Source organism: Ranitomeya variabilis, chromosome 2 (assembly GCF_051348905.1).
Source record: "Ranitomeya variabilis isolate aRanVar5 chromosome 2, aRanVar5.hap1, whole genome shotgun sequence".
Lineage (NCBI taxonomy): Eukaryota > Metazoa > Chordata > Amphibia > Anura > Dendrobatidae > Ranitomeya > Ranitomeya variabilis.
Window position 1 is genome coordinate 145,575,912 of NC_135233.1, and position 13,825 is coordinate 145,589,736.

A 13,825-nucleotide genomic window follows, 5' to 3' on the forward strand; every position below is an offset into this window, starting at 1 on the left:
ATGCTGGATTTCTCTAGGTAAAGATTTATTCGGCATTGCAGTTTTACATGTCATTAGGGGCGTAATATCCTAATAACAGACTCTCTAAAAGGAAAATTGAGATTTATAGCATTTGTAAAAGAAGCACATGAAGTAGAGGGAGATAATTGATTTAAAGGGAATCTGTCAGTAGGATCAACCCTACTAAGCCATCTACAGCTCTGGCAAAAATTAAGAGACCACACTGCTTCTGGGGCAAAAATGTAAGCAGTTCTTCTTTGTTTGATGGCTTGAGACTATCCATCATCCTCTTGATTACATTCCAGAGGTTTTCAATGGGGTTCAGGTCTGGAGTTTGGGCTGCCCATGACAGGGTTTTGATGTGGTGGTCTCTTTAATTTTTGATAGAGCTATACATGGACATGTAGCTGATAGGAAGGTGAAAAAGATGACACATTGATATATGCAATCCAATGTCTTATTACAAAAAAATCATTTATATCTATATGTAAATGAGCTGCTAAGACCTATGTGCCAGACACAGATTTCCTCCTTAGTCTACCTCCAGAGCTTATTCTAAATGAAAGGAGGCATTACCACTGTGAGACATGTAATGACTGACAGTCTGCTCCCCTGATCTACATGTCTCACAGAGGTTATGCCCCTTTTATTTAAAGTAAACTCTGGAGACAGATTCTCAGAAAGATCAGTGTCTAAACCATAGCCTGGAAGAGATCATTTACATATAAGAAAAACATGGATTTCTCTCAAATAAGACATTTGGATGCAAATATTAAGGTATTTTTTATGCAGCTTCCTATGTCCTACATGCCCATATAGACGGCTTAGAAGGGTTGTTCCTCCTGATAGATTCACTTTAAATTATGCACTCCGTCACAGAACACTGTGCAGATACTGCATGGCATTCTTTAGGGACTGTTTTTTAGGACAATATGTGTGAATTGCTTAGCGTTATTGGGCCACAATATGTCAGTGTCTGGTCATTTAATTACTGTGTGGGAGCAATATGAATAAATGTTATTTGAACAAACTACAGCACTTTAGCATTGTTTGGATCTAAGTGGGCAAATGATGGCAATATGTGGGTACTCAATGTAGTATAGGTGCACAGTATGCAATATACCATCTAGAGTATAAGCTGTGCTCTAGAAATGTGTACTGTCAAGTTATCCAAGGACACTTTGGAACACTAACAGTACGCATATATGATAAGTATAAGGAATAAACATTAAACATCATGTTAGGGCTGGTGGAACGTACCGAGTAAATATAGACATGTTATTTGGTGCGTTCGCAGTCCGGGGTCCACCGTGCAGGAAGATAACCTACTGCTGGCAAACGGCGGCACTATATGGCGGTAGAAGCGATCTCTGTTGCTTCACAGAGTTGCCTAAAGAAAGGACTGTGTCCTGTTAAACTCCACAGGAATACACAGTAACTGCTGAGCAGATAGCAGCTTGTGGTCACGCAGTCAAGGAGGCAAACATACAATCTCCTCACCGGAGGTGCCGGCATTCTAGGGGCTTATTTCAGCCGGGGCCCTGAAACCATACACACAATCTCCTTACCGGAGGTGCCGGCATTCTAGGGGCTTATTTCAGCCGGGTCCCTGAATCCACACAAGCGTGACCACATTGGCGCAAAACTCATAACATGCATTGATACTAGCGCATGACCGTGCGGCCATGCAAACCTTTTATAGCTGCAGCAAGTACAAGACCTTCCTAGAAGGACCAATGAGAGGCTACCACAGAGCCTGAGCACCTTCAGGACCTTCCAGGAGAACCAATGGGCTTTGCTGCAGTATCCAAGCATGTTACCCTCGATCTCCAATGAGAGATCTTACCCTGGGCATGCTCAGAAGGAGAAAAGCAGGACTTAGTCCCAAAAGCGTCTGCTCGCCGCTGCCCAGCGCTGGCTTCAATGACAGAAGCTGGAAAAGCAGCAGTAACCCTTTGCACAGAGTCAGACTGAGCGAGACGCTGGGACCGACGTCTCCGCTGAGCAGGCTCCACTGCGGCTGATGCAGAATGGGAGACCGCAGCGGAGATGGCCCGAGATTCCCCCTGTGCAGAGGCGGGAACTCGACCCCTAACACATCATTAAAACATTAAAGATGACAAAAAGACACCTTTTATGACAACCTACTTTAATTTTTTCAGATCATTAACCCATTTGTCTCCCATTCGTTTTCGGTAGTTTATCTCTTCCTCTTCTTCAATAATTTCTCTAACCTTATGCTTCACCTCTGGATCTTCTACAACCACAAACGTCCATGGCTCAGTGTGAGCTCCACTAGGAGAAGTCCCTGGACATTATGGAAAAATATACTATTTTTAAAATATGATTGAAGCCTATAATCCAAAAAGTAATTTCAATGTAGTTAAGAGCATACAGAATAAACAAAGAACATCATATCAGTGTTACTCCAAAATAACCATGAATCAGACAAGAGTAAATAAACAATAAATATATTATGGAAGTACACAACTACACATTTTTTTAATTGATAATTAAAATCAAGAAACAATGAAAATAAGGGGAGACCAATGAGAGATACAAAATAATGAAGATAATACACAAAGTAACCACCAGATGGCAGAATTCCAAAGAATGATGATGACAGGTATGTATGTGTAAAAAATGCTTATATGTACAGTATATCCATATAATTGATAGTAATATAATTCAAAAAGTTAAACCTATAAGGATTGGTGCAATGTCATGCACACAATTAGTACAACTAGTAAAAATATTTGATAAATAATTAGGAAATACAAAGCTCTCCACAGTGCGGCACCCCCTTACAGCTCCTCCCTTATTTCTGTCTATCAGCCTAGCCAACCGCTGCGCTGTGGAAATGACTTTCGACTAACCTCTGCACTAATCCGTACCTCCCACTCCCGACTCCAAGACATCTCCCGTGCTGCGCCAATCCTCTGGAATGCTCTACCCCAAGAAATTAGGACCATTCACAATTTGCATAGTTTAGGGGTGCCCTCAAAACATATTTGTTCAGAGCGGCCTATCACATTCCCTAATAAAAGTCATTTTATGTGTAAGTGTGTGTGTAGCCCATTCACCAGCTCCATCTATCCCCCACCCCCTAAAGATGGCTGGACCATCATTGTAAATACATCATTATAAATACACACCTGTACCTTGTATCTCCCCCACCCCATTGTAGATTGTAAGCTCTCACGGTCGTCTTATTGTGCTTTAATTATTGTATTGTTAACGTTTTTACTTATGAATTGTGTTTGAAACTGTTAAACTGTAAAGCGCTGCGGAATATGTTGGCGCTATATAAATAAAGATTATTATTATTATTATTATTAGAGGCATTATAATAAGATATACCCTTAAAGAGGCTGTCTACTACTTTAGTATTGATGACCTATCTTTAGGATTAGTGATGGGCGAACTCGAACTGTAAAGTTCTGGGTCCGTACGGACACCTAGTGTCCATGCATGGATCTCAAACACTGACTTCTCCCAGATGTCCATGTTACGGTTTGAGTTCAGGAGACGAAACAAAGCTTGTTGAAAGGTGGCAGCACAGCCAATCAACAAGCTTTAACGGTGTGGGCACTTCCGGCACAATAACAGCCATGTCAAGTATTGTCATGGCTGAGAATGGCCAGTGCAGTATGTAAAAAAAAAGATGTGGGGTCTCCCCTATTTTGATAACAAACGTAGGTAAAGACGACAGCTGCGAGCTGCAGCCCTCAGCTGTCAGCTTTATCTTGGTTGGTTATCAAAAATAGAGGAGTCTCCATGCCGTTTTTTTTTTAATTATTTAAATTAATAATTAAGAAAAACGGACCCATTTTTGATAACCAGCCAAGCTGGGAGAGGTAATAGATATTGACCCTCCCCAGCCTAAAAATAGCAGCCCACAGCCACCCAAGAAAAGGGGCATCCATTAGATGTGCCAATTCTGATGCTTTGCCAGGCTCTTCCCACTTGCCCTGGTGTGCTGGCAAGTAGACAATAGTTTTGGGGTTAACGTCAGCAGTTTTTTGTCCACTGACACCCAGCCCAGGGCATTAGTAAAGCGACACCTCCATTACTAACCCTGTTGTCAAATTTAATAAAGACATAGACAAAAGTCCTTTAATGAAATAAACTCTCTCCGACTCTCTTATATCCATTTATTAATGTAAAAATAAAAAATAAAAAGTTATACTCACCTGTTCGCCAATAATCCATATGCCCCACAACAAGCTCCAATGCTGCTATATCAGGATCCATTGCAGAACAGTGACATAGCTAATGCGACCGCTAAGCCTGGCATCCAGAACACAATGAGCTGAGCTTGAGAACGCCGCTGCATGTGACTGGCGGTCACCTTAATGACATCACTTTCAGTCATACGCAGGCGTGTGAGCTGGTTGTCGGGCTGTATGGTAATATTGGTCATTGCTCAGCAATGCCAACGCATCAGGGCAAGTGGAAAAAGGTGAGGCTAAGCACCCGAATTGGTGCATCTAATAAATGTGTCATTTCTGGGGCTGCTAAGGGCTGGTGATTTTAGTCTGGGAGGGAACCAATACCCATCGCCCCTTCCCAGCCTGCAGCTGTCTGCTTAGCCTTTGCTGGTTATTAAATATGGGGGGACCCCATGTCATTTTTTGGGGGGGTTCCATGCATTTTAATAAACAATCAAGGCTACACAGACAGCTGTGAGCTGTTATTAATGGGCTGTGAGTCTTTATGGATATTGGCCCTTCACAGAATAATAATGCCAGCCCCCAGCTGTTCGTTTTCCTTTGGCTGGTTCTTAAAGTAGGGGGGACTCTATATACCGTAGTTTTTATCATTTGTTTATTTAATAACAAGTACAGTAAAATACACACCCAAGGTAACGCAGGGGTGGGCTGGGCCGGGTGGCAAAGATGCAAATGCCCCCTGGGCCACTCCCCCAGCAGCTGCTCAGGGCCGGCCGCCTGGTGGTGGCTGTACAGCTGCACAACAAATTGTGCGCGGCCGTGTGCGCTGCACTGTGACGCGGCCGGCAGCAGTCACAGTCAGCGCACATGTCCACGCCGGGTCCGAGAGCTGTGCGCGGCTGTCACCTTGACGGCTGCACAGCTCCTGCTCCCTCCATGATCTCTCTATGCTTCCGGGTCAGGTGTCGGGCATGCGCGATGACGTCATCGCGCACGCGCCGACATGTCCCGACCAGGACGCTAGAAGCAGAGAGGCGCTGCAGGGGAGCGAGTAGTGATGTAAGTATAAAAAAAAACTGCAATGAAGAAGTGGGGAGGGGTGAAAGGAGGACTGCACATGATGGAATTTGGGGGGTGAAAGGAGGACTGCACATGATGGAATTTGGGGGGTTAAAGGAGGCTGCACATGATGGAATTTGGGGGGTTAAAGGAGGACTGCACATGATGGAATTTGGGGGGTTAAAGGAGGCTGCACATGATGGAATTTGGGGGGTTAAAGGAGGACTGCACATGATGGAATTTGGAGGGTTAAAGGAGGCTGCACATGATCGAATTTGTGGGGTTAAAGGAGGACTGCACATGATGGAACTTGGGGGGTTAAAGGAGGCTGCACATGATGGTATTTGGGGGGTTAAAGGAGGACTGCACATGATGGAATTTGGGGGGGCACATGATGGAATTTGGGGGTTAAGGAGACTGCACATGATGAAGGGAATTGGGGCCAAACATGATGGAATTTGGGGGTTAAGGAGAATGCACATGATGAAGGGGAGTGGGGCCGCACAGGATGGAATTTGGGGGTTAAGGAGGCTGCACATGATGAAGGGTGAGTGGGGCCGCACATGATGGAGTTTGAGGGCTAAAGGAGGCTGCACATGATGGAATTTGGGGGGTTAAAGGAGGACTGCACATGATGGAATTTGGGGGGTTAAAGGAGGCTGCACATGATGGAATTTGGGAGGTTAAAGGAGGCAGCACATGATGGAATTTGGGAGTTAAGGAGACTGCACATGATGAAGGGAATTGGGGCCCAACATGATAGAATTTGGGGGTTAAGGGGAATGCACATGATGAAGGGGAGTGGGGCCACACATGATGGAATTTGGGGGTTAAGGAGGCTGCACATGATGAAGGGGAGTGGGGCCGCACATGATGGAATTTGGGGGTTAAGGAGACTGCACATGATGAAGGGAATTGGGGCCAAACATGATGGAATTTGTGGGTTAAGGAAAATGCACATGATGAAGGGCAGTGGGGCCACACATGATGGAATTTGGGGGTTAAGGAGGCTGCACATGATGAAGGGGGAGTGGGGCTGCACATGATGGAGTTTGGGGGTTAAGGAGACTGCACATTATTGAGGTGAGTGGGGCCGCATATGATGGAATTTGGGGGTTAAGGAGGACAGCACATGATGAAGGAGGAGTTGGACTGCACATGATGAAGTGGGGGAGTTGGGCTGCACATGAAGTGGGAGGTAAGGGGGACTGCACATGATGGGGGACTCATAAGCTTGCAATCTATGAGGTTGCATAATAACCAATTATATATTGATTGTAGGTGAACCTCTGTATTCAGATGTGTAAGTGGGGAATGTGCTCTGGAAGCGGTGCTCTAGGTAACTGTGTTATTTTATGCAGAGGCGAGTCCTGGCTAGAAGAAGCGACGGCGGTCTGTGCTGCATGAATGAGAAAAGCAAAGATGAAGGACTTCAGCTACAGATGTCACTGGTGAGTCAGTGTATTACCTGTACACTGACACTATACACTGTATACCATATACAGCAGGGGTGTCAAACTGCATTCCTCAAGGGCTGCAAACAGGTCATGTTTTCAGGATTTCCTTGTATTGCACAGGTGATCATTTAATCACCTGCAGAGAATGATTCCAGCACCTTGTGCAATGAGAAGGAAATCTTGAAAACACGCATGGTTTGAGGCCCTCGAGGAATGCAGTTTGACACCCCTGATATACAGAGTTCCCGTGTATAATGTCACTGGCAGTGGTGATCACTGTATTACCTGTACACTCACCATCTGCTAATATTCAGTCTTTATTATGACCACATGTCAATTGCAGGAACAGCAGGGAGAAACGTGATGTTACAAGACGACGGCCGTTTCACGCTGACACGCTTCCATGGGTCTTGATGAAGCGCGGCAGCGCGAAACGGCTGTCGTCTTGTAACATCACGTTTCTCTCTGCTGTTCCTGCAATTGACATGTGGTCATAATAAAGAGTGAATATTAGCAGATGGTGAGTGCCCACTCTTTTTCTTTTTCTACGTTTTTGGTAACTCTATTGACTTTGTTTTCTTGTGGTGGCACCCGATTCTTGCACATGGCATATACGCTGGCTATCTGACACACAGGTGTATGGCAGTATTCACAAGCAGCTGGTGCGGCAATCTGATTTCTTTTTTGTTGGACTGTATTACCTGTACACTGGCACTTTTTACAGAGCTCCTGTGTATAATGTCACTGGTGATCCCTGTATTAGCTGTACACTGACACTATATACAGAGCTCCTGTGTATTATGTCACCTGTGATCACTGTATTACCTGTACACTGACAGTAAATACTGAGTTCCTGTATACAATAGCACTTAGTATTGTGTTTTTTTTTAAATTAATTATCAGTATTGTAGTATTCAGTCACTATGTGGTGTTAATATGTGGTCTGGTCATGGTGTGGCGGTATTTGTTCCTTGTATGTGGTATTATTGGTCATCATGTGGTGGCAATATGTGGTCTGGACATGGTGCGTTGGTATTTGTTTAGTGATGAGCGAGCATACTCATTACTTGAGATTTCCCGGGCACGCTCGGGTGTCCTCCGAGTATTTTTTAGTGCTCGGAGATTTAGGGTACTGCCTCACAGTGGCACTTTTGTCGCTACGACGGTACGATCCGTGACATTCCAGCGATATCCATACGATATTGCTGTGTCTGACACGCAGCAGCGATCAGGGACCCTGCTGAGAATCGTACGTCGTAGCAGATCGTTTGGAACTTTCTTTCGTCGCTGGATCTCCCGCTGTCATCGTTGGATCGGTGTGTGTGACACCGATCCAACGATGCGTTCGCTTGTAACCAGGGTAAACATCGGGTTACTAAGCGCAGGGGCGCGCTTAGTAACCCGATGTTTACCCTGGTTACCATTGTAAAAGTAAAAAAAAAAAAACAGTACATACTCACATTCCGGTGTCTGACAGGTCCCTCGCAGTCTGCTTCCCGCTCTGACTGACTGCCGGCCGTAAAGTAAGAGCAGAGCACAGCGGTGACGTCACCGCTGTGCTGTGCTTTCACTTTACGGCGGCACTCAGTCAGAGCGGGAAGCAGACGGCAAGAGACCTGACGGACACCGGAATGTGAGTATGTACTGTTTGTTTTTTACTTTTACGATGGTAACCAGGGTAAACATCGGGTTACTAAGCGCGGCCCTGTGCTTAGTAACCCGATGTTTACCCTGGTTACCCGGGGCCTTTGGCATCGTTGGTCGCTCGAGAGCTGTCTGTGTGACAGCTCCCCAGCGACCACACAACGACTTTCCAACGATCACGGCCAGGTCGTATCGCTGGTCGTGATCGTTGGAAAGTTGCAGAGTGTGACAGTACCCTTAGTTTTCATCGCCGCAGCAGAATGATTTACATCTCTTAGCCAGCATAAGTACATGTGGGGGTTGCCTGGTTGGTAGGGAATCCCCACATGTATTTATGCTGGCTAACAGATGTAAATCATTCAGCTGCGGCAAGAAAAACTAAATCTCCAAGCACTAAAAAATACTCGGAGGACACCCGAGCGTGCTCGGGAAATCTTGAGTAACGAGTATACTCGCTCATCACTATATTTGTTCCTTGTAAGTGTTATTAATCAGTCACTATGTGGTGGTAATATGTGGTCTGGTCATGGTGTGGCAGTATTTGTTCCTTGTATGTGGTATTATTTGGTCACTGTGGTGGTAATGTGTGGTCTGGTCATGGTGTGACGATATTTGTCCCTTGTACTGTATGTGGTATTTATGGTTGTTTAAAACAAAATGTAAATGTATGTCACTCATTCCCTTAAAGAAAAATCCATAAAAATATATTTATTTTTAATAGTTTAGAGTAGAGTAGGGCCCGTCCGAAAGAGTCTACCGTGTCGTGGTGTCAACCTAAAAATTCTTTTGGCCAGAACAAAAGCTGCTGGTTATTAGTGTGATCTGGTGTTTGATGGGAACTGTTAATACCTGATTGGTGAGGACATGGTGGAGAAGTTGATTTTTTCCAAGAATGAGCAGTGGGACAGTGGAGGTGGAGCTGGGGTGGAGCCTGGGCAGAGTCTCAAGGGAACCCGAAAATTTTGCCAGTATGGGGCCCCGAAATTCCTAGTGGAAACCCTGGTCTGTCCCATAAGCTGCAGACCGCAGCTTCCTGAGACTTCAGTGTGCTGACGCAGGCGGGGCGATGACATTATTGCCTCATGCCGCTCTGCGGACCGGAAGAGAAAAATATGGGGAAGAACTGGGGCCATCCTACTATATATATGGGGAGAACTGGGGTCATCATTCTAGATATTTGGGGAGAACTGGGGCCATCATTATATATATATATATATATATATATATATATATATATATATATATATGCAACTCGTGCCATCGTCCTATGTTTATGGTGGCGGTGGGAACTGGGATCATTGCACTAAATATACTATATATGTGGGGACCATCATACTATATATGTGGGGCAGTGGGATACCTTCATGCTATATATATCATCATACATCATATGGGGCTGTGGGGCCACCATATTCCATATAGGGGGCTGTAGGGATATGATACTATATATATATAGAGGGGATGCGGGATCATCATACTATATATAGGAAGCTGTGAGGTACATAATATCGCAATTAGAGAGCTGTAGGGGACCATCATACTATATATAGGGGGTTTTGGTGACATACTATTTGTGGGGAGCTATAGTGTATATATAGGAAACTTTAAAGCCTCATACTATATATAGGAGGCAGTTGGGACATCATATTGCATATAGGGGGCTATGTAGCCATTTTACTATATATAGGGAGTTTTGGGGTCCTCAATGTATAATAAAGGGGTATTGGGGGCTGTAGGACCATCATTCTGTATATACAGAGCTGTGTGGGTGCTCAGAGGACATTATTTGTTATGAATGGGCACTCAGGATCCTTTTTTTTGGGGGGGGGATAGTGTTACTTTAAGTGAGCACTCAAGGGTATTTGTTGCTGGAAGGGGGCACTTGGGATATTATATCCTTCAAAGGCCCATACATGTCGTTGCACAGTAGGGGCATTACTACTTTCTGTGGGATACTTTAATTTTGGGGGGTGGGAGTAATCCTAGTAATGACACAATTGATTAAATATTGGGGTCAGTGGTCCACACTGCAGGTGCACACAGAGTGGGGAGTTTTTGTAGGTTGGGAATAGATGGAGACGGTGCTAGAACTAGAAATGTGAGAAGTCAAATGTGCCTTTGTTGTAATCTGTGCAGATGAGTCCTGGCTGGAGAAGTTGTCATGTCAGTCTGGGCCAGATAGAAATGTGAATGATCCGAATCAGAAAGAACGTCGTGTGTAAGTTACTATATATAACTGTACTGTAAACACTTGTTCTGCAGAACTGGTATCTACCAATATGCGGTTACTGTTAGGTTGTAATATTGCTCTTTTTAGGTAACTTTTTTTTAAATTTAGTAGCAGCTAAATGTAATTCAGTCATAGTAAAGGGTGTATGGTGGTATCATTGGTCTTTGTATAGAATGTAGTTTCATATAGAGGTAATGGTGATATTATAATATTATGTATTCGCTGTGTAGTGGTGACAGTAGTAGGCACTGTGTAGCCGTATTGTATGTATGTTTGTAAGTAAGCTCCGTTATGGCACCATATCTAAGCAGTAAACTTGGTTCTAGTACTGTATCAATGTAGTCATCTAGATTATGGTACCGTATGTATGCTGTAATCTCGGTTCTGCTCCAGTTTCTATATAGCAGGCTTGGTTTCATGTAGTGGACTTATTAAGCTCGGTTCTGTTCCCGTTCTGTAGTAAGCTCTGTTCTGCTACCATATCTCTGTAGTAAGCTCCGTTTGCTCCCATATCTCCAGAGTAAGCTCTGTTCTGCTCCCATATCTCTGTGGTAAGCTCCGTTTGCTCCCATATCTCCAGAGTAAGCTCTGTTCTGCTCCCATATCTCTGTGGTAAGTTCGGTTCTGCTCCCATATCTCTGTAGTAAGCTCCGTTCTGCTCCCATATCTCCGGAGTAAGCTCGGTTCTGCTCCCATATCTCTGTAGTAAGCTCGGTTCTGCTCCCATATCTCTGTAGTAAGCTCGATTCTGCTCCCATATCTCTGTAGTAAGCTCCGCTCTGCTCCCATATCTCTGTAGTAAGCTCGGTTCTGCTCCCATATCTCTGCATTAAGCTCTGTTATGCTCCCATATCTCTGTAGTAAGCTCCGTTCTGCTCCCATATCTCCGGAGTAAGCTCGGTTCTGCTCCCATATCTCTGTAGTAAGCTCGGTTCTGCTCCCATATCTCTGTAGTAAGCTCGGTTCTGCTCCCATATCTCTGGAGTAAGCTCGGTTCTGCTCCCATATCTCTGTAGTAAGCTCCGCTCTGCTCCCATATCTCTGTAGTAAACTCTGTTTTGCTCCCATATCTCTGTAGTAAGCTCGGTTCTGCTCCCATATCTCTGTAGTAAGCTCGATTCTGTTCCCATATCTCTGTAGTAAGCTCCGCTCTGCTCCCATATCTCTGTAGTAAGCTCGGTTCTGCTCCCATATCTCTGCATTAAGCTCTGTTATGCTCCCATATCTCCGGAGTAAGCTCGGTTCTGCTCCCATATCTCTGTAGTAAGCTCGGTTCTGCTCCCATATCTCTGTAGTAAGCTCGATTCTGCTCCCATATCTCTGTAGTAAGCTCCGCTCTGCTCCCATATCTCTGTAGTAAGCTCGGTTCTGCTCCCATATCTCTGCATTAAGCTCTGTTATGCTCCCATATCTCTGTAGTAAGCTCCGTTCTGCTCCCATATCTCCGGAGTAAGCTCGGTTCTGCTCCCATATCTCTGTAGTAAGCTCGGTTCTGCTCCCATATCTCTGTAGTAAGCTCGGTTCTGCTCCCATATCTCTGGAGTAAGCTCGGTTCTGCTCCCATATCTCTGTAGTAAGCTCCGCTCTGCTCCCATATCTCTGTAGTAAACTCTGTTTTGCTCCCATAATTCTCTGGTAAGCTCAGTCCTGCTCCCATATCTCTGTAGTAAGCTCGGTTCCGCTCCCTTATCTCTGTAGTAAGCTCCGTTCTGCTCCCATATCTCTGTAGTAAGCTCGGTTCTGCTCCCATATCTCTGGAGTAAGCTCGGTTCTGCTCCCATATCTCCAGAGTAAACTCGGTTCTGCTCCCATATCTATGCAGCAAGCTCCATTCTGTTCCCATATCTATGAGCCAACCTGTTGTTAAAGCCTGTTATCTCTGCTACTTTTATGCAGTGGCCAGAGATTATTAGGGAAAAGGAGGGCCACCACAACTGAAGGGCCACTGCCTTGTGATTGCCCCCCAGGCTGAAAAATGCCAGCCAGCCCCTGAGGTAACCTTACTTCACAGCCTCCAAGCGTTCCAGCAGCTGGAAACTCCAGTAAACAAAGTTTCCTTAAAGTTTCCCTTAAGGTTTCCAAGCCTCTCAGCTTCAGGGAGACCTGGTGGCTGTGAACTCTGGAAACCTTTAGGCTATGTGCACACGCTGCGGACTGGTGTGCGGATTTTTACGCATTGATTTTGATAAATCCGCAGGGCAAAAACACTGCGTTTTTCCTGCGGATTTATCACGGATTTACTGCGGATTTTCCGCGGTTTTTGTGCGGATTCTACTGTGGTTTTACACCTGCGTTTTTTTAATATGGAGCAGGTGTAAAATCGCTGCAGATTCCGCACAAAGAATTGACATGCTGCGGAAAATAAACCGCTGCGTTTCTGCGCGGTTTTTTTTTCGCCGCATGTGCACAGAGGTTTTTATTTTCTATAGGTTAACATGGTACTGTACACCGCATGGAAAACTGCTGCGGATCCGCAGTAAAAACCGCAACGTGTGCACATACCCTTAAGGTAACCTGAGATGACAGTCATCGTATCTCACGGTAGCTCTATTGCCGAACTGATGAGTGCCAGACTCACATTCATTCAGTCCGGCATTGGTGCTGTGCAGCACGAGCATCAGCTGCTTTGAACTCAGATGACCCTATAGTAAGATTATCTCAGTTCACAGAGGTGCTGCCCTCATGAGAACCGGGCACTGTGAACTGAGATAATCTTACTGACGTCACCTCAGTTCAGAGCAGTTGAGTCTCACGGAGCGCAGCGCGACACCCAGCAGTTGCAGCTGCTACAGTGTATGGAGCTGCATCCTTTGAAACGAGCTCCATACGCTGGATGTAGCACAGTTACGTTTCATTGTGGGACCTCATTATTATGGATTATAGGTGAAGAGGTGAGGAATGGATTACTTAGATTTTTTTATTTTAATGTTAATAAATATGAAAAATAGGGCTTTTGTATGGGAGTATTTTGTTCAATTAAAGGACTTTTTTCTGTCAGTGTCATATTTACTTACTTTTGATTATGCGGTTAGTATTGGGGGTGCCTGATAGACGTGTAAGGGGATGAAGGTTCATGTTCCCTTTTGCTTTTCCTCCTTAACAGGCCCTGATACTGTATGCTCTATTATAATGAATATGTTATTGTATAATGGTATTGCTACATGGTTACATGTACTACCGCCTACTATTCATGGTACTGCTACACTCTTAGTGTATTACTGTGTCTTGTACATGCACATTATGTGCTGTAGTAAAGTATACTG

At 44.8% G+C, this 13,825-nt stretch overlaps 1 protein-coding gene across 1 annotated transcript in view; it reads right to left on the minus strand.

The window, feature by feature from the left end:
• IYD (iodotyrosine deiodinase) overlaps positions 1 to 13,825 on the minus strand; it is a 64,861-nt gene that overhangs the window by 11,344 nt on the left and 39,692 nt on the right. The window contains exon 3 of the mRNA XM_077283056.1: positions 2,149 to 2,308. Within this exon, the coding sequence (XP_077139171.1) occupies positions 2,149 to 2,308 (160 nt within the window). The remainder of the gene's footprint in view (positions 1 to 2,148; positions 2,309 to 13,825) is intronic.